We start from the raw sequence: 18,401 nt of genomic DNA, 5'->3' as shown, positions 1-18,401 counted from the left end.
CACAAAAAAATAAAAAAAGTCAAAAAGCCAAAAGCCCTTTTAGTTTGGGAAGGGCTTTTGGTTTTTTGGCTTTTTTGATTTTTTTGTGAGAGAAGAGTGTAATGATTATGGGGTTGGATGGGATGTTTTGTCTGTTGTGACTCATAAGCCTATTTTGTCTTTTATGGCTCATTGAGCCAAAAAAGCCCAATGAGCCCTTGCCAAACCAACCCTAAGCTTTTGAGCCCAGGCTCATATAGTAAAAAAAAACTAAAAAATTAAAAAGCCAACCCACTTCCCAAATAGAGGCTTAGTATTTTTTCATATTTGGACCATTTGATTTTATCATAGAAGATTTGAGAATTGGCTTTCCACTTTTATATGAGACAGCAAAAAAATAATGTGTTTAACTATGATTTTTTTAGTAGTATAAAAAAAAATTGTGAATTACTGAGATGTTTAACTTTTTTTTTTAGTAGTATTTTTTTGACTTCTTAACTTTTTTTATTTAATTTTAATTTATTTTTTTAATAGATTACACTCACCTCCCTTGAGATTTGAGAAAATTATTCACCTTGCTTGTTTTTACTTTTCAAAAAATACTTTTCAGAAAATTCTACTTTCTTATTTTTCGTATTTTTGTGTTTTTACTGAATTTTTTTAATATTTTAAGTAATTTTTTTTACTTTTTAAACACACCTAATATAAATACACCTAAAAAGTAAAAAATTTGTGAAAAAAATCTTTTAAAAATTCACTAAACACCAAAAATACAAAAAAAAAAAATAAGAATTCAGTACATTTTTTGTATTTTTATGTATTTATTAATTTTTTAAAATATTTTTATATCAATTTTTTACTTTTTAGATACATCTAAGTAAGATGCATCTAAAAAAGTAAAAACAAATGTTTAAAATTTTAAAAATATTCACTAAAAACAAAAAAATACGAAAATCAAAAAAGTCAATTTTCAAAAAACTTAATCTAAAAAACTCAAACCAAACACACTAATTGTTAGCCTCATACTTTTAACATAATTACATTGACTCTTTTCTAGTAAAATTATTGTTAGCCTAATATAGTTGGTGAGTAAATATGAAATAAATAAAGATAAGGGTAAATTACACTTTGCTCCCCTAAAGTTTCACCCATTTCCCACTTTAGGCCTTTAAGTTTAATTTTTCTCACTTTGTCCTTCATGTTTGCAATCCTTCCCACTTTATCCCTTCATGTTTGCAATCTTTCCTACTTTGACCCTTTAAGTTTGATTTTTCCCACTTTGGCCTTTCATGTTTGCAATCCTTCTCACTTTGGCCCTTCATGTTTGCAACCCTTCCCACTTTATTTTTAGACTAGCTTTCATTAAAAAAAAAAACTAACAGAATATGTCATATCACCAACACATCGGCTCCATGTATGATGTAAAAAATTCACTAAAGATACAAAAAATAAAAAATAGAAACAAAGAAATTGAGGCCTTGTTTGGTTTAACTCTCAAAACACAATTTTTGAAAAAAAAATTCCAAAATTTGTTTGGTTGGAAATTTTTTTTCAAAATCACTTTCTTTTTTCTACACATCAATCAATCACTTTTTTCCTCTCGTCTCTCATTCTCAATCACTTTTTCTCTAACACACATTTACTCAACTACAATAAAATATCAAATCATTACAAACTCTAATACTCTAAAACTATTTCCAAAATATATAATCAAACAAACCCCAAAAAATATACAATCAAACAAACAAAAAAATATTTTAAACTCTTTCCCCAAGATTTTTTTTTGAAAATTTATCTCCCAAAACCAAACCAAACATACACTGAAATTTTCTTTTAGTCTTTAGTAAACTTTTTTTCAAATTTATTCATAAACATTATTACATTATAGATGCATCTAGCTTAGAGACACCTAAAAAAGTAAATAAATAAATAAATAAACTAAAAAAAAAATTCACTATAGACAAAAAAAAAAACGATAGTAAATTTTTCATTTTAAAATTCAAGTCAATATAATTTAATTTTTTTCATCTTTAGTAAACTTTTTTCTTTTTTTAATTAAATTTGTTTTTATTTTTTTAGATGCATCTAATCTAGATGCATCTATAATATAATAATGTTTATGAATAAATTTGAAAAAAAAAAGTTCACTAAAGACTAAAAAAATTTCAATTTTTTTGTTTTTTATTTTTTATTTTTTGCATCTTTAGTAATTTTTTTACATCACACATGGAACTAATGTGTTTGTGATATGACAGATTCTGTTAGTTTTTTGATGGAAGTTAGTCTAGATGTAAAGTAGCAATTATTGCATACATTAATGGCTAAAATGGGAAGGATTGTAAACATAAAGGGCCAAAGTAAAAAAAATCAAACTTAAAGGGCTAAAGTGGAAAATTGGTGAAACTTTAAGAGGGCAAAGTATAATTAACTCTAAAGATATATATATATATATATATTAGTAGAATAAATACGACAATATCACTTTTTTATTCATACAACTAAATAAATTTTTAATAAAAAAATGTCAAATTGCTATGTAAATTAAAACCTCAAGAAAAATCAGTATAATTATTTCAAAAATATATCCGTCCAAACATAGGCGAATTGAAAAAAATCAATCTGTATTAGTCCGCTTGATTAGCATATACGAATTGAGCAAATTGTGTGGGTTAGCATGTGAATATGCATTAGTTTGGTGGTTTGAACTTTACTATTTTGAATATTTTTTCGAACTATTTTTTAATAATTCTTCATTATTTTGCACTTAAAATTTTTAATTGCTCATTTTTTATAATAAAAATAAAAGTTAAGCTTTATATTTTATAAATAGCAAATAATTATTGAATAAAATATTATTTTTTTAAAAACACAAAACATATAACATGTGTTTAGTGATGAGATTTAAAAAAGAAAAAAAAAAGAAAATATTTGTATAGAACTAATTAAAACATAAATATATTTTATTTATATTTTATTTTTTATTTCTAAATATCTTCTAAAATCTCGCAATCATACACAACGTTAGAGGGGTTGAAAGATTGGATTGAGTCCGCCATTACTCTAAAAAAACAAAAAAAAATTACATCTGCAGCTATTCGCTCGAATCAGTAACCGGGTTCGGATCAACCCGTTTGATGGACGTTTGCCCATCACCCACCCCTAGTTGCCAAACGGGCCTCAATCATCTACTCAACCGCCATACTAATCTCGAGAGAGAGAGAGAGAGAGACCACTGATTCGAAATATCTGTACAAAAGTAGTGATAGTTGGAGTTTCTGCGTATATTTTCTTCTCCGGCTACCGATTCTAAAGGGGTTTGTTTGTGTACTCGCGCGCGCGTGGGCTTAAAGAGAAAGAGAGAGAGAAATGGCGAGGAGACCAGACGAGGAATACGATTACCTGTTCAAGATCGTTTTAATCGGCGATTCAGGAGTCGGCAAAACCAACCTCCTCTCCCGCTTCACTCGGAACGAGTTCTGCCTCGAATCCAAATCCACCATTGGCGTCGAATTCGCCACTCGCACTCTCCAGGTCTCTCTCTCTCTCTCTCTCTCTCTCTCTCTCATCGATTTTGGTTGTTTTGTTTCCATTTGAAATGAATTTATATTTGATCTCATTTCTCTTGAATTGGTGTTTGTGTGGATCTGGTTTTACACGCTCTCTCATGGATTTAGGTCTTGGTGTTTGATCTGTTTTATTGAGCAAAGTAGTGGTCCTGGTTCGAATTGGAGGCCACAGATTTGTCTTATTTCTTTATATTTATATGAATATTTTTGTCTCTGTATGCATGTTTTTTTTGAAATTTCATTTAGATTATTGAGAAATTTGAAATTACCGGTTTGTGTTTTGTTGTTTGGGATTGCTAGTAAAGTTTGATTGTGAGCATAATACTTCATACTTTATTATGCACAATTTAATTAAACTTTCCAAGTTCCAGATAGATTTTAAACTTGTAATTGATATTCCTTGATACATTTTTGACAAAGCCTTCAAACTTGTGAACAGCGCATTTTAAATGGATACTCTTTCCATTTTTTTTTTTGGTATTTTGGCTTTCACCTTTTTTAGGGGTTGTTTGTGTGTGCGTTTCGTGTGGAATCAGTGGCGGCTCCAGAAAATTTGGTCAGGGTATTCAAAAATGAAAAATGTTTGATAGCTCGAATTTGTATGGCCGAATGGCTCGAATGTCTCATTCGGGCCATGAAAATTCAGGCTATCAAGCATTGTTGTTCAAAAACTTAGTATAAGTTGTATGAAAGAGATCACACTCTATGTTACCAAAAAACACTAATACCATAGCGATTTACGTATTGGTACACACGTTCCGAAATATGGTACACTCTCGTTTCAAAATAGTAAATTTATTGATCCGAAACAATCTCAAATTATTTTTCCAATATGCTTCTTTAAATGTTACCTTAGGAGGAAAAAAAAAGAAAAAAGAAAACAAATATATGAACTGAAATTTAAGGTGAGTTAAAATTTTGACAAGATAAAAAAATAAAAAAATGGATCATAATTTTTATAGAAATGATTTGCTACGTGAAAAAAAAAAAAAAAAAAAAAAAAAAAAAATGATACCTAATAGTTAAAAGAAAATTACTCTAGAAATATTTTAAATTCTTAAGTATAATATATATAAGTCTACCCCTATCGTTCCACGTTTTAGAGCATATGGTGTACCACGTTCTCGTTCCATGTATCAGAACGATCCACGTTTTAGGTAACATAGATCACACTTATTAATGGCTATTATTAACTTCCAATGGAGTTTATAATTTGAACTTCTCAAATAACAAACAAAATACGATTAAATAAATTATTTTCAATTTTATATACCATAAGCTATATTCATCAAGATAACTGTCTTTCAGTTACTTCTATTTTGGTGGTGTTTGGGAAGCTGGGCTATAGGCTATTTTAGCCTCAACAGTAGAGAAAAAAAAAAAAAAAAAAAAAAAAAAACAACAACAACAACAAACACAGCAGCCAGCAGCCTACTCCCATAGGCGAAAATGACAATTTTGCCCTTGTAGACTAAGTTTGGAAAAAGTGAGCTTAGGAGTAAATTTGTCATTTCAACTTCAAATATTATTTTAAACACATTTTTCAATACAACAACTCAAATAAAAATCTATCATATCTTCTTAAACACAATAAAAATCAATTATATCTTCCCAAACACAAAAACTAAAATAGTCAAAAAGCCAAAAAGCTTCTTAAATAGCCACTTCCCAAACACCCACTTTATTTGAAACAATTTAGGAACATATAAACCAAACATAGTACCAAGCACACACAATATATGGATGGATAAGATTTCACAAGATTTGTTGGTGGGGTCCATTTTTGAAATTTTTTGTGTAATCATATGTTTTTTGTGTTTGATTCTATGTTTGATGTTTGTGTTTTCAGACTTTTTTGTTTAGAGGATGAAGATTGCTTTTGATCTTGGTATAAGAGTATAACCTTTTGAATTAAAAGGAGAGATTACAAATTGAATGTGGACTGGATGTGCAAAGATTAAAATGAACGAATAAGGTGTTAAAGATCTACAGACTGGATGTGCAAAATTCTTATTCATTGACTAATTAACATATATCCAACTTTAAAAATAAAAAACTACTTTTGAGTGTAGTTGCCGCCGCCCCTAGGTGGAATTCTATTTGTTACTTTAAAATGTGGCATCATTGACAATTTTTATTATCAAATATCACAAAAGCACAGGCACTTACAAAAAGGTGTCATGTTTGTGTTGGATCCTCCCCAACACATGTAGTATATGAGTCCAAGCATGGTTCTATTATTTTCATTTTTATAATTGAACATGCTTCAAACACTTGGAAAATAAATATCCTTGACTTAGACATGTATGAAGCGCATTACATGTATGAAGAAAGTTACCAGAGCATGAGAGCAACCAAGTAGATATGGAGAATGGGTTTTAGATAAATTAAATATTATTTATTAACCATACTATAGTATTATGATGGCCTTTGGAGAATGTTTGCAATCACTGATATCAAATTTGTATGTTACACACACACATCAATAATTTTTATAATCTTATATATCAGCTGAATTGTTCAGTAACTCTAATTGTGTGATACATTCTTGTATTGTTTCCATGTTGTACTGTATAGCAATCTAAGAAGCACGGACACTTCTAGGGAGGAAGCGTGTTGTGTCGGATACCGACACTGCTTGAACACTTTAAAAGCATGTCCAACACTTCTTCAACGTGTCTTAATTAAAAAAACATATTTATATTATCAGGCCCTTTACTGACACTTCGCATACGCTCCAAACATGTCCTACATGATGAATCACTTCATAATAACAATGTTTTGTATTTTTCAAAACACGTGTTTTGAAACATTTATAAGATGAATGCATCGTGTGTATTATAATGTTCTATAATTTTTTTGTATTCTTTAGATTATAGTTCTTATGTGAACGATATATTGAGGTTTAAATTATGAAAAATATGTAACTTTTTAAATTTATTTAGTGTAGTGTTGCTTATATATATATATATATATATATATAAACCAAAACCAAAACCAAAACCAAAACCAAAACCAAAACCAAAACCAAGACCAAGCCAAACCAAACTACCCCTTAAGTCCCATCAAATGGGGTCGACTATATGAATTCTTCTTCTGCACTCGATTTTATCAAAGACTATTTGGTTTGTCACACTAAGGAGATTCATATCTCTATTTACTATACTAACCCACGTCAATCTAGATCTGACCCTTCTCCTAACACTTTCTTATACCGTCACTGTATTGCATCTCCTTAATACTGTTTTTGTTAGTATCCGTTGTACATGACCAAACCATCTCAATCTATTCTCCCTCAGCTTATTTTCTATCAATGTTATTCCTACACATTCACGAATTTTCTCATTCCTAATTGTATCCTTTCTAGTCTTGCCACATATCCACCTTAGCATTTTCATCTCAGCAACACTCATGTTGTTTCTTAGTTGTCCAACATTCCGTCCCATAAAATTTCGCTTGTCTAATAGCTGTTCTATAGAACTTTCCTTTTAATCTAGTGGATACTCGTTTATCGCAAAGTATCCCAGACACACTCTTCCACTTAAGTCACCCTGCTTTAATTCAATGGACCACATCTGCTCCAATCTCCTTAGCCGTTATGATAATCGATCTTAAATAACGAAAGTATTCACTCTTAGGTAGTTCTTGGTGCTCAATCTTCACTTCTCTATTTTCATTGTTACTATTACCAAAATTACACTCCATGTACTATGTCTTAGTTCTGCTTACCCTAAATTTTTTAGATTCAAGTGCTTCTCTCCAAGTTTACAACTTAGTGTTAAATCTTTCTCTAGTCTCTTCCACTAACACAATATCGTTTGCAAAAAGTATACACCATGACACGTCATCCTGAATATTTTTCGTCAACTCATCCATAACTAAAGCAAAAAGATAAGGGTTTAAGGTTGATCCCTGGTGTAATCCCACAGTAATTGAAAATTCACTTATCTCTCCAACCGGCGATCTAATAGTGATCATCATACCTTCATATATGTCCCTATGCTTGTATATATATATATTTTGAATAAATTATTCATATTTGACATATAATAAATTTATAAATGTATAAAATTTTAATGTGTCCTAAGCACGTCTTGTCTTGTATTTTTTGAAAATCAACATGTAAGCGTGTCCATGTTGTGTCAGTATCATGTCCCGTGTCTGTGTCTCTGCTACTCAGATAGCAATTTTGTGTATACCATGATTGATTAAATAAACATTCTGGCCTTCATCTTCTGTACAATTACCAACTTTCTCCATTGCTAATTTGTCATGGACTCATGGCTGACATTTGTGAATAGTCACCACAGCATGTGATGCTCCTGCATCTGTGGAGAGAGAGGGGGAGGGAGGGAGCTCTATGCCAAAATGGCCTTGTTTGGACAATGGCTTTAAACATACAAAAAGTTACGTCAACTCGGTGTTTTTGGGCAGGCAACTGAAACTTTGCCTGTGAATCTGTGATTAGACTAGAGGCCTTTTAAAACCTTCTAGACCTAGGCCCAAACAAATACACGATTATTATTTCATTCAACAACAAAGCTTGCAACCTAGCTAATTCTTCTGTGTTAAATGAGGTTTTTCTACTTGTTATCTCAACCATTTTGTAGGTACAGGTGTAGTGAGTGAAAATATCTAGTGAAATTCATTTATAACCATGAAACTAGCTTTAAGACTCATCTAGTTGTTACTTACTGTTGCTGTGTTGTTTAGGTTGAGGGTAGAACTGTGAAGGCTCAGATATGGGACACAGCAGGACAGGAGCGATACAGAGCAATCACAAGCGCTTATTACAGGGGTGCGCTGGGAGCTCTCTTGGTTTATGATGTGACAAAGCCGATAACTTTTGAAAATGTTAGCCGGTGGTTGAAGGAGCTGAGGAACCATGCAGACGCCAACATTATCATCATGCTTATTGGAAACAAGACTGATTTGGAGCATCTGAGAGCGGTTTCTACAGAGGATGCTCAGGCTTTTGCTGAGAAAGAAGGCCTCTCATTCATTGAAACATCAGCTCTAGAAGCAACAAATGTTGAGAAAGCTTTCCAGACGATCCTTTCAGAGATATATCGGATCATTAGCAAGAAGTCGCTTTCTTCGGAGGATGATCCAACGGCTGCTAGCGTAAAAGAGGGGAAAACACTGCTTGTTGGAGGTTCTGAGTCAAACATAAAGAAGGCTTGCTGCTCTTCATCTTAAAGGTTGTTATTGTTTATTCATGTACTTCATCTTGCTGAGCTATTGTTTCAAATCTTGTGTTTGTATTTTATCTTTGAACTTTGTTTGGCCTATTGTTGTCGGGATGGTTTAAGGTTTTTTTGTGTGGATTCACTCACATGAGATATGTTACAGTTTTTGTAGTTCTAGTGTATAAGCAAAAGTAGGTTTGAGGGTACAAGTGAATGCATTTTAAGAAAATATTCCAGTGTATATCCAATCTAAGGTAAAAACAAATTTTGGTAATTCTTAGTATTGTTTTCATTTTTTGGTTTTTGTTTTCATTTTCCATTGAAAATAATAAAAAAAATTGTCCGGTGAATTGTTTCTTGAAATTTGTTTTCGATAAAATTTTCTTAATGTTGTGTTTGGTTGGGGGATTTGAGGGGGGATTCGGAAAAAGATATGAAAAAAGTAGGTGAAATGAGACTAAAATATGCCTAAATTTCACATAGTTTCACACACATTTTCCCTTTCCCTTTCCAAATCCCTCCCCAAATCTTCCAACCAAACACAACATAAAATAACCCAGGGGAACATAAAAATGCTCTCTCTCTCTCTCTCTCTGAGGATTTGGAATTGATGGCTGCAATGCCAGTTCATTATTTTAAGATTGTGCTTGTTTTATTTTTTTCATCTGTGGATCTTGGAAATTGTCTAAAACCCACTTGCTACTTGTGTGGACTGTTTTCAGGAAAGTGAATCAAATTACTTTCCTCTGGAAATGATTGGAACTGGTTCTTCTATTCCATTCATTTATTCAACTAGAGTTGGGACTGTTGGGTATTAGTGAATCCGATACAGATTGTCTATGCAAAAAAGAAGGCTGGTCGGACTTCAGCTCATATTTACAAAAATAGATAACAAGTATGATTGTGAAAATATATATATATATATATATATATTTTTTTTAAATTATTTAAAGACAAATATAATCTGATTATATGACTATCAAATCAACTTTATTTTTTATATGAATAATTTTCTTTGTAAAAGTCATATAAGATGAATGATTAAAATCACCAAAGTGAACTTGAAATGAGTCTTCTAATGACCTATATGTAATTTGAAAGCAAAAAAAATGAGAACACTATTATTAAGCATAGGGAGCATCTCTACTCAAAACTTTATATTCGACTTAATTAAGCACGAAGCATATGCTCCATTCAAGGTGCTTAAATTTGACGTGTCAAATTTGGCATAAATTAAGAAAGACGTCACTTTAATTCATTCTTATTATTTTAATTTAATGGTCCACAACTCTCTCTAGTAACATAAAATAAAATAAAATAAAAATTAAAACTTGATATATCATTGGTGTGTTTCATTTTTAAAATATGTGGAGATGAACTTAAAATCTCAATCTAACTCGTCTATATGGACTAAATAATTTTTCTAAACCTTATAATTATCAAACTAGAAAGCATGTAAGATGGTCTTTTTTCTTTCAAGTAAATTTTTTTAAAACTTTTTTAGATAAACTACCAATAGATCTTAATATTTGGACTTAATTCCCATTAAATCCTATTGAAAATAAGTCTTGATAAAATTATCACTAAAAATATTTTTTTTGTGACAATTTTTTATATATGTCGCTAAAAATTGACAATTAATGACTTTTTTTTGTTATAATTTTTATAAATTGTTGCTAAAACTTACGATTAGTGATTTTTTTATGACAAATTTTTTTTATAGAACTTATTAGACAATAAATTCACCTACTAAGACTTACACGCAAGTACCCAACTTTCTTTGGCTAAAATTTGACCCCCAAAAACTCCACCAAAGACAAATAAACCAAACCTTGTCAATTTTTTTTTTTTAATATTTAAATTTTGACTTGTGTTTCTGTTTTTGCAAACTTCTTTTAATATTTTCATTAATTTTTACGGTTGTCCAGTCTAAACTAAAAAGTAATAAAGTCTTAACACATTAGTCCATTCCCTCCACGTGTGTCCAGGCAAGCACTACTTTTATGCAGTAAAACTATGGGCATTTTGGATTTACTCATGTGCCAAAAAAAGAAGAAACACTAGACTCAAATCAACCTCACCAATCTCCTAAATGGATAAATGAATATCAGAAGCCAAATGGTCCTGAGTTCCCTTTTCCATTCAATTCATCGATGGAAGAACAAAAACACAAGCTTCCCCAACTAGTACCCCTCTAAATCATTGTTAAAACAATGGACATGCAACATAATAATTCAACCAACCCTATCACCCCAATCCCTGCCAACTGCCTGACAAAAGTCAAAAGACGAGGTCAAATAAAGGCACAAATGTAATTTTAAAATGAATTCAGAAGCCCTTTAAATTTCGTATTTTGATTGGATAGACATTTTTAATCAAACTACGAAATTTGAAGGGATAATGAGCTTGTCCAAAAATTATACTTCTACCTTGTAGAAGTCAAAGAAGAGGTCAAATTAGGGGTAGAAGCATAATCTTTGACGAGCACAGAATCCATCAAATTTGGTGGTATGAAAAACAAAATAATTCAACCAACCCGGCATCAACTCCAACCTACAAAATATCCATTATTCATTCTAATTGTTAGAGCCTTCATATCTATCACTACTGACCAGAATATCGACATATATTATTCATTCATTTACAAAAGCATACAGCACACATTCACCTAGGTGATGAGAATGTTTGGTTTTCTTCACAATCCATTTCGTAGGCAAGGGCTTGATTTCTCTTCCACATTTCAATTTTCAAACAAAGGAAATTATATAGAGACAGAATTCAAGACACAACTCAAAAGTTGGAACCTTCACCTATGAACAACAACTACAATTTTTCTTTTCCTTCTCTTTGAACAGAAAAGAAAAGAAAATGTTTTGAAAGATCTACAGCTGGAGTGTTCAAACAGTTTGTTAGAGATCCATATGTGATGCTTCAGTCAATAGATGTTTTTTTGCTAACAAGCTTAGTAGCCTTGCCATTGTAACTAGCTATTAGGAATACAATAGGAACTAACAATTAACTGCAGCAATTGCTCTTCTGCTGAATTGGTTGCCCCTTTATTTGAACATTGCCTGGTGACTTCTTGTTTGCATTTGGCTGGCTACCCATTCTGCAGAAATTTTTGAAAAGAAACTAATTACAAATGTGGAATTACCAAAGTGTGAAGATTGAAAGGGAACAAATCACCAGTGCAGGCGCCATGTTCTGTAGTTCAGAACCCTAAAACCTAGTCTAAGCAAATAAGTCGACAGACCTATGCAGCAGAAGAAGAAATCATTCAATTAAAATTGGTTGACTTTGTTTTTCCAAGCTTAACTGTAGCAGTTGTCCAAGTTATCACCATTTTCATTTACAACAGTTGGTTAAAAAAGCCAACTTTGATGAGCTTTAATTGTAAAGAATGATGGATACTCATCAAATTGAATCGGTCGAGATCATTATCTGGGAGACAAGAATTAGATGGGGGTTGGGATACCACCATTGTCACTTCTCATCAATGAAGCTGCTAAAGATATAGACAAAATATGCCTATGACATCCGAGTCTAAAAGAGGTCAAAACACATTTTACAATGAAGCTAAAAAAAAATTTATTATTAGTGAGCTAAACAAACCATTCCGGTTAATACGGCAATGCCACTTCGAAGCAGCTCAATTTCCCTCTTGCAATGGAGAAAGGTAGCTGATGCTAAAAAAAAAGGAGAGGTAGGGCAGACTCTACTCCTATCAAGACCTGTATAAATCCCAGCAATGAAGTGCAGAACTTATTGGGCCCTACATTATTACTTAAATCAACCTTTCAGTGTTAAATTAATGGGAAAACAAAGCTCATTAACCTTTTCAGTCAAGGTGGTTGTTAGGGTTACTATTTTGAACTGGGCACAATAAGGTAGAAAACTCAAAGAGAGATGATACTACGACTATATTATATTATAATATTTTAAGAAGAAGAAGAAGAAGAGAGAGAGTTTGAAGAAAAAGGAAACAGAAAGGAAAACAGCGAAGTTTCTGATTTTTAACCAAGAAATAAGCAGCAAACTTGAATTGGTAAAAGATGATATGCAACACCAGAAATAATGAAGAGTTGACAAGAGCCTTTACTTTTTCTTAATCTCGCCAGCCATAGTTAAGAAAGCCTGCTCCACATTGATAGAGTCTTTGGCACTAGTCTCAAGGAAAGGAATCCCCAGCTCATCTGCAAAAGCCTGTAGTTCATCCACGATGGGGACAATGGAACCAAGTCAGACCAGAAATGGAAACATTTCATGCTCATGAGAGAGAGAGAGAGAGAGAGAGAGAGAGAGGATGAATTTGGGTAGTCTTCAAAAATTTACTTATATATCACACTTTGGGAATCTGCAGCTAATTGTGTTTAAGTCAGCAAACATATCTTATATCCCAAGAAAAAAGATACATCAGAGAACTTCTCGGTTACTTTCACTTGCAAAACATTTGATCATGAAGATCATCAGATGCCTACCACAAGAAAACAACTTCTTCACAATCAATAACACACCGTCTTAAAAGCCTTGAAAGGCACATGATGAGACAAGCAGCCTAAGAAGCAAAACCTAAAAAGGTTTACTCAAGTGGGAAGCTCTTTGAGGCTCCCTTTGTGTCTTTACACATTTTTCTCCCCTCAAGTCTGAAAAAGTGGAAAAAGACATACCAACAATTTATTTGGACAAACATCCCTTCATTTTGCCGTCTAGTTTTTCAAGAAAATATTCATGTATTTCAAAACATGTTTTATCTTCTCAAAATTATTGCAACTGTTTAAATCAAGTATAAATTTCAGCTTCCTTCCTGATTAATGGGGAAAGCGAGGGAAAGAGGGTCTTTGCAACTGTTTAAATCAAACCCTGCAACATCAAAATCAACCAAACATCATTTTCTTAACTACATCATACAAATGTATAATGCAATTGTGCTGTTGATACTGTAAAGCCACAAATTATTCAACTGAGAACAAAAAGCAGGTGAATATTATTTCATGCAAAACATAAAGAACATAGCAGTCCACAAAAGTACCCATGAAGAGTAAAGTCCTAATAAATTAACCACCACAACAGAAGCAATTAGGTAACATGAATGCAAAAACTTTAAACTTATGATATATAACCATTTACAAAGAATAACAACCTCCACAAAATTGTTATTTTATGTTCCTCTTTAAATTATGACAGATTTCAATGTATATTCAGTTCTGTACCTAATTATTCCATCAAAATTACAATTTAAATTGCAATTACAGAGAAGAGTTAACACATAAAGATACACTCCAAGCCGAAGACAAGAAGTAGCAAGTTTTAACCACCCAATAAACATGCATCTAATCTTCAAATGCAAAAATGCAAAATATGAGAGATACTTGAATCATCTTATTATTGATACAATTGGGACAAAATTATTCACAGCAATCCTAATGAAGCACGCTTATGGAGCAAAAAACTCAGTATCAGAGAATGCAAATGAAACTGCAGTCAGTAATGTGATCACTAAAAATTCAGACAAATATAGTAACGGAGTATACCTTTGCTGTTTGTGTGTCCACAACCTTGTTCTCAACTAAATCACATTTGTTCCCAACTAGGAGCTTGCATACAGTGTCATTTGCATATCTATCAATCTCATTCAACCATTGCTTAACATTGTTGAAGCTCTCCATCTCAGTGACATCATAGACAATCTGTTGTAAATCTCAATATACATGTAAGAATTCTTTGCAAGCTCAAAAGAAGAAGAAGAAAAAAACAGAAGCCCCAAACAATTTACATTCAGACAATTATATCTTAATACTTATCAAAGAATTCATTTATGTACTTTGCAACTTGTGCTAACCTAAATTAATGGTCTACAAGCATTCATTTATATCAAGATCTGCTTCTTTTATAGCAAGAAGCTTTAGGAAAGTTCTACAGCCATTGCAATTGCTTCCAACATTTGTCTACCTCTGCAACCAGCACTGCAGTGACATTAGAGAACTATTCCTGTAGTCAAGTAATATCAACAGCCACAAATAGCCTTCCAAAAATAGTAGCAAATCCAATTATCACAGAGAGTATTTTCTGTTTCATGGACTGCTTTAAGCAACAAAGTGTTATAAAGATTAGTTGTAAGGTCCATTATAAAAATCTGAAAATGACAGTTATTATCAGAATATAGCCAGTTAGCTATGACTAAGTTCATTCAGAACCAGAATTGCATATGGTGACCTTGTATGGGGCGAAAGGTCTATACAAGAAAGAAATTGTTTCATTAAAGAATACTACTACGATTTCTTACAATGATTCCATGTGCCCCTCGGTAATAACTGCTAGTAATAGTCCGGAATCGCTCCTGTCCAGCAGTATCCCACTAAGAAGAAGACAACAAGAAAGTACCATTAGTATTTCTGATAAAGCCTCTTGCAGACAAGAAAGCAATGCATAGCTCTTCTCCAGCCAATATTTTCCAATATAGAACTGAAATATATGAAAAGCAAAATAAAAATTTCACAAGTAAAATGATGAAGGTGATTGGAAACTTAACACAAAGCAAATTTAAAGACACGGGGAAAACTGGAAATTGGTTGTTTTCAAGACCAAACCCTCTCCTAGCTTTTCCTAGTCTAGTTTTAGCCTTAGTACAGATCAAGAACCCAAGCAAAACTAATGCCTTCAAAGAAAGCTTATTTGAGACCAAGGAGTGTGGATCGACAAGATTACTGATCTTGTTTGTAAAGTGAAGCCACTGTTGGATCAACACAAAGGGATGCCCGCACTATTCTCACTGCTGGTTAGTCTTATTATATGTTTAGCTTTTTGTTGTTCTCTCTCTCTCTCTATATATTTTCCTCCTTTTTCTTTTTCATTAAGTTTTTGGGAATCAAGGGTACTTTTGTAATTTTTGGATTTTTTTGGAGCTGTGTCGTAGTGATCACTCATAATACAGGTAATGCTATGTTATTAGGCTTCTAAATACATTTTTTATTTGGTTCTAGACAACTTTAACTTTGAAACTTCTTGAGATTGAGTAATGTAACCTTAATCACAGGTGTGACACCTATATTAACCTAGATGTGATGCCTAGACCCTTCTTTATCTTTCTTCTCCTCTTTATTTTTGAACTTCTAAAGCTTTTCTGAAATCCATAACCAAATCTAATTTACCCCTGTTCCTGATCTATATATCCTACTCGACAAACACTAATGTTTTGTTCTAATTCAACCAAAACTCATCAAAATAGCCCAAGGATCCCCACAAGCACCTTCTAAAAAGTCCAAAAAGTTGCCATTCCATTGGATCTTCATCTTCATTAAATGCAAACCAATAAACAGAAAACAAGGAGCCCCATAGGCATCTTGCTCTTCATTTGTTTGAACGTTAGACAATTAGAGCATCACTAGAATGTGAAACTAACTCTCTACTTTGTATGAAATTTGCCAAACATAGAACACGGCAATTCAAGATCAAACTTTTGAGTTTTATTTTTCCATACAATTTATAAATGGAAAACCCATAAGAAACATGTATCAAAAAGAGGTGGACTACAATAAGATATACCACTATGGAAGGGGAATAGCAGGCTGCAACTTATCTAGATGAAGCCAAAACCACTGCCAACCACCAGTCAGCTCAGCAGTATGGCAGCAACTAAATCATAGGCCTTGTGGAAAACAAAAAAAATTTCAAACGTCCGTACACATCAATGGACCAATCATTGAAAAACTTCTATTGGGTTTTGAGAAAAGTACATCTGAGGTTTTTCTCCTTTCCCATCTTGTCAAATTTAGTTTTTGCTTCAACCCAACAACCATTCAATATAGTCAATCATGGAAAACAACATTCTTTTCCAAATAAAACATTGGTCCCAACTTCCATTAAATACATAGAAACGAACCAAATCCTCATCTAGATTTCGCATAATCACACACAGCATACACATTACAATTACAAACAAATAGCACAAATTACTTACAATCTGTAGCTTGATTGTCTTTCCATCGAGCTCAACAGTCCTAATTTTCTGTAAAAACACCAGAAATACTAGTTTCTTAGCTCAAAAACACAATATTCAACATAATAAACAGGAAGATAGAGAGAGAGACCCACGAAATCAACTCCAATAGTGCTAATGTAACTATCTACATATGAATCGTCCTGAAATTAGCAAAAATAGGAAATTAATAATGATAGCAACACATTTTTTTAGTGAAAAACAGTGAAACTGAAACATTTAAACAAAGAAATAGAAATAGACCTAGAAATAGAAATAGAAAAAATGTGAGATTACAAAGTCAACTCACAGCAAATCGGAGAAGAAGGCATGATTTTCCGACGGAAGAGTCTCCGATTAACAAAAGCTTGAAGAGGTAGTCGCTGAAAACGAAGAATACATACAAAACATATGTATAAATTAGGACAAACTCCGAAAAGAAAAAATCCAAGAGAGAGAGAGAGAGAGAGAGAGAGAGAGTTACTAGTCGTTGCTCATGTTTTGCGTGATCGACAAAAATGGAAGATTCTTTCTATCTTTGTCTGTGTGTCTTGAGAAGAAGGGCTTCGCTTTCGTGTTGGTGGTAGAGTAATTTGTTTGGGAATAATGAAAATGAAAATGTCCTGCACCCTCAGCATTGTCTACGAGGGCTGCTATTAGCACCTATTTAGACCCCATTTTTTTTTTTGGACACTAACTTTAAATTTTAAATTTTAATAATATTTTTTTTTTGAATACCCAACTTATTACGAAATCTACTATATTCGTAATATTTTCATAATGAAATACACACTTATCTAATTTTCCATCCCTCTCCTTTCCTTACTTCCCTGACTCACTCAATCTTCAGAGTTTGGAGCTTTGGTCCAGTATAGAATTCTTGGACCCTAACCCTTCATCACTTTTGTTGCCGTCTCGACCATCAACGGAGCATTCCGACGACTCTCATCTTCTCTGAAAGCTCTCCGTATCGCCGAATCAGTAACCTCTCTTATCCTCTCATCATCATCTTCTTCGTTGTTTTTTGTATCTTCGTCATCGCTGAGATCAATCGAAGATACTCTAATTTCTACGAGATTTGCATCACCGTTTGCAAGATGAGGAAAAACAGAATCATCGTCTGAATCGCAATCAAAATTCTGAATGTAGCCCAAAACAATTTGTTCACCTCTGTGTAGCCAAAAAAATATATTTTGTTCAGAACTATTTTGTTGAACAATAATGATCCTATCAGCACTGTATGTCAGAACAAAATTTGTTCATCACTATGTAACTTGAATCCATTCCAATTCACAACTTAAAATAACATAAATTAAATCCATTCAAAATACACAACTTAAATCCATTCCAATTCACTCGTTTCCGTTCTAAGTTAGTTTAACAAAGAAAATTACATAACTGACTATCTGCATTAATGTTCAGAACATATGTATTGAACGAAAGGATTATGTTCAGTACTGTATTACCGAACATAATTCTAACAGTCAGCAAACCAATACCGAACAGCTCAAACGAAACAAGAACGACCGAAAACGATCGAGAATGTTAATACAAGATAGATAAACTGATCAATGGAACACCGGTCTTACTAAAATTGTTGTCCTCATCCTCCATTGCTCTACACAGTGAAATAAGTGATAAAGTATACGTTATACTTGAAGCAAAACTTTCAAGTTCAATAGCGTTGATGAT

At 32.5% G+C, this 18,401-nt stretch overlaps 2 protein-coding genes across 2 annotated transcripts; one reads left to right on the top strand and one right to left on the bottom strand.

Moving 5' to 3' along the window:
* The first annotated feature begins 2,984 nt into the window (after nucleotides 1–2,984).
* LOC114310708 (ras-related protein RABA2a) lies at nucleotides 2,985–9,008 on the top strand. The gene is made up of 2 exons (XM_028256795.2): nucleotides 2,985–3,510; nucleotides 8,259–9,008. Exons 1-2 carry the CDS (start codon nucleotides 3,346–3,348, stop codon nucleotides 8,742–8,744), a joined length of 651 nt encoding a protein of 216 aa, XP_028112596.1. The 5' UTR covers nucleotides 2,985–3,345; the 3' UTR covers nucleotides 8,745–9,008.
* Nucleotides 9,009–11,478: 2,470 nt separating this feature from the next.
* Nucleotides 11,479–17,386, bottom strand: LOC114310709 (ras-related protein RABD1). Its single transcript, XM_028256796.2, has 8 exons — nucleotides 17,194–17,386; nucleotides 17,020–17,092; nucleotides 16,826–16,873; nucleotides 16,692–16,739; nucleotides 15,018–15,089; nucleotides 14,266–14,421; nucleotides 12,834–12,937; nucleotides 11,479–11,843 (listed from the first exon to the last, which is right to left on the bottom strand). The coding sequence occupies exons 1-8, from the start codon at nucleotides 17,205–17,207 to the stop codon at nucleotides 11,750–11,752; spliced, it is 609 nt and encodes a 202-aa protein (XP_028112597.1). The 5' UTR covers nucleotides 17,208–17,386; the 3' UTR covers nucleotides 11,479–11,749.
* Between the last annotated feature and the right edge of the window lie 1,015 nt (nucleotides 17,387–18,401).

This window comes from Camellia sinensis, chromosome 5 (assembly GCF_055761805.1).
Source record: "Camellia sinensis isolate YWXY chromosome 5, ASM5576180v1, whole genome shotgun sequence".
NCBI lineage: Eukaryota > Viridiplantae > Streptophyta > Magnoliopsida > Ericales > Theaceae > Camellia > Camellia sinensis.
The sequence above is the reverse complement of the archived record's forward strand: the minus strand, read 5'-3'. Positions and strand labels throughout refer to the sequence as shown.

Excerpts from the sequence above, each read along its gene's own strand:
- LOC114310708 (XM_028256795.2), top strand. The coding sequence starts at position 3,346 with ATGGCGAGGAGACCAGACGAGGAATACGATTACCTGTTCAAGATCGTT. Across the intron at positions 3,511-8,258 it reads TCGCCACTCGCACTCTCCAG|GTTGAGGGTAGAACTGTGAA; the intron begins GTCTCTCTCTCT and ends TGTGTTGTTTAG.
- LOC114310709 (XM_028256796.2), bottom strand. Across the intron at positions 16,874-17,019 it reads GCCTTCTTCTCCGATTTGCT|GACGATTCATATGTAGATAG; the intron begins GTGAGTTGACTT and ends TGCTAATTTCAG. Across the intron at positions 14,422-15,017 it reads GAGGGGCACATGGAATCATT|ATTGTCTATGATGTCACTGA; the intron begins GTAAGAAATCGT and ends GATTTACAACAG.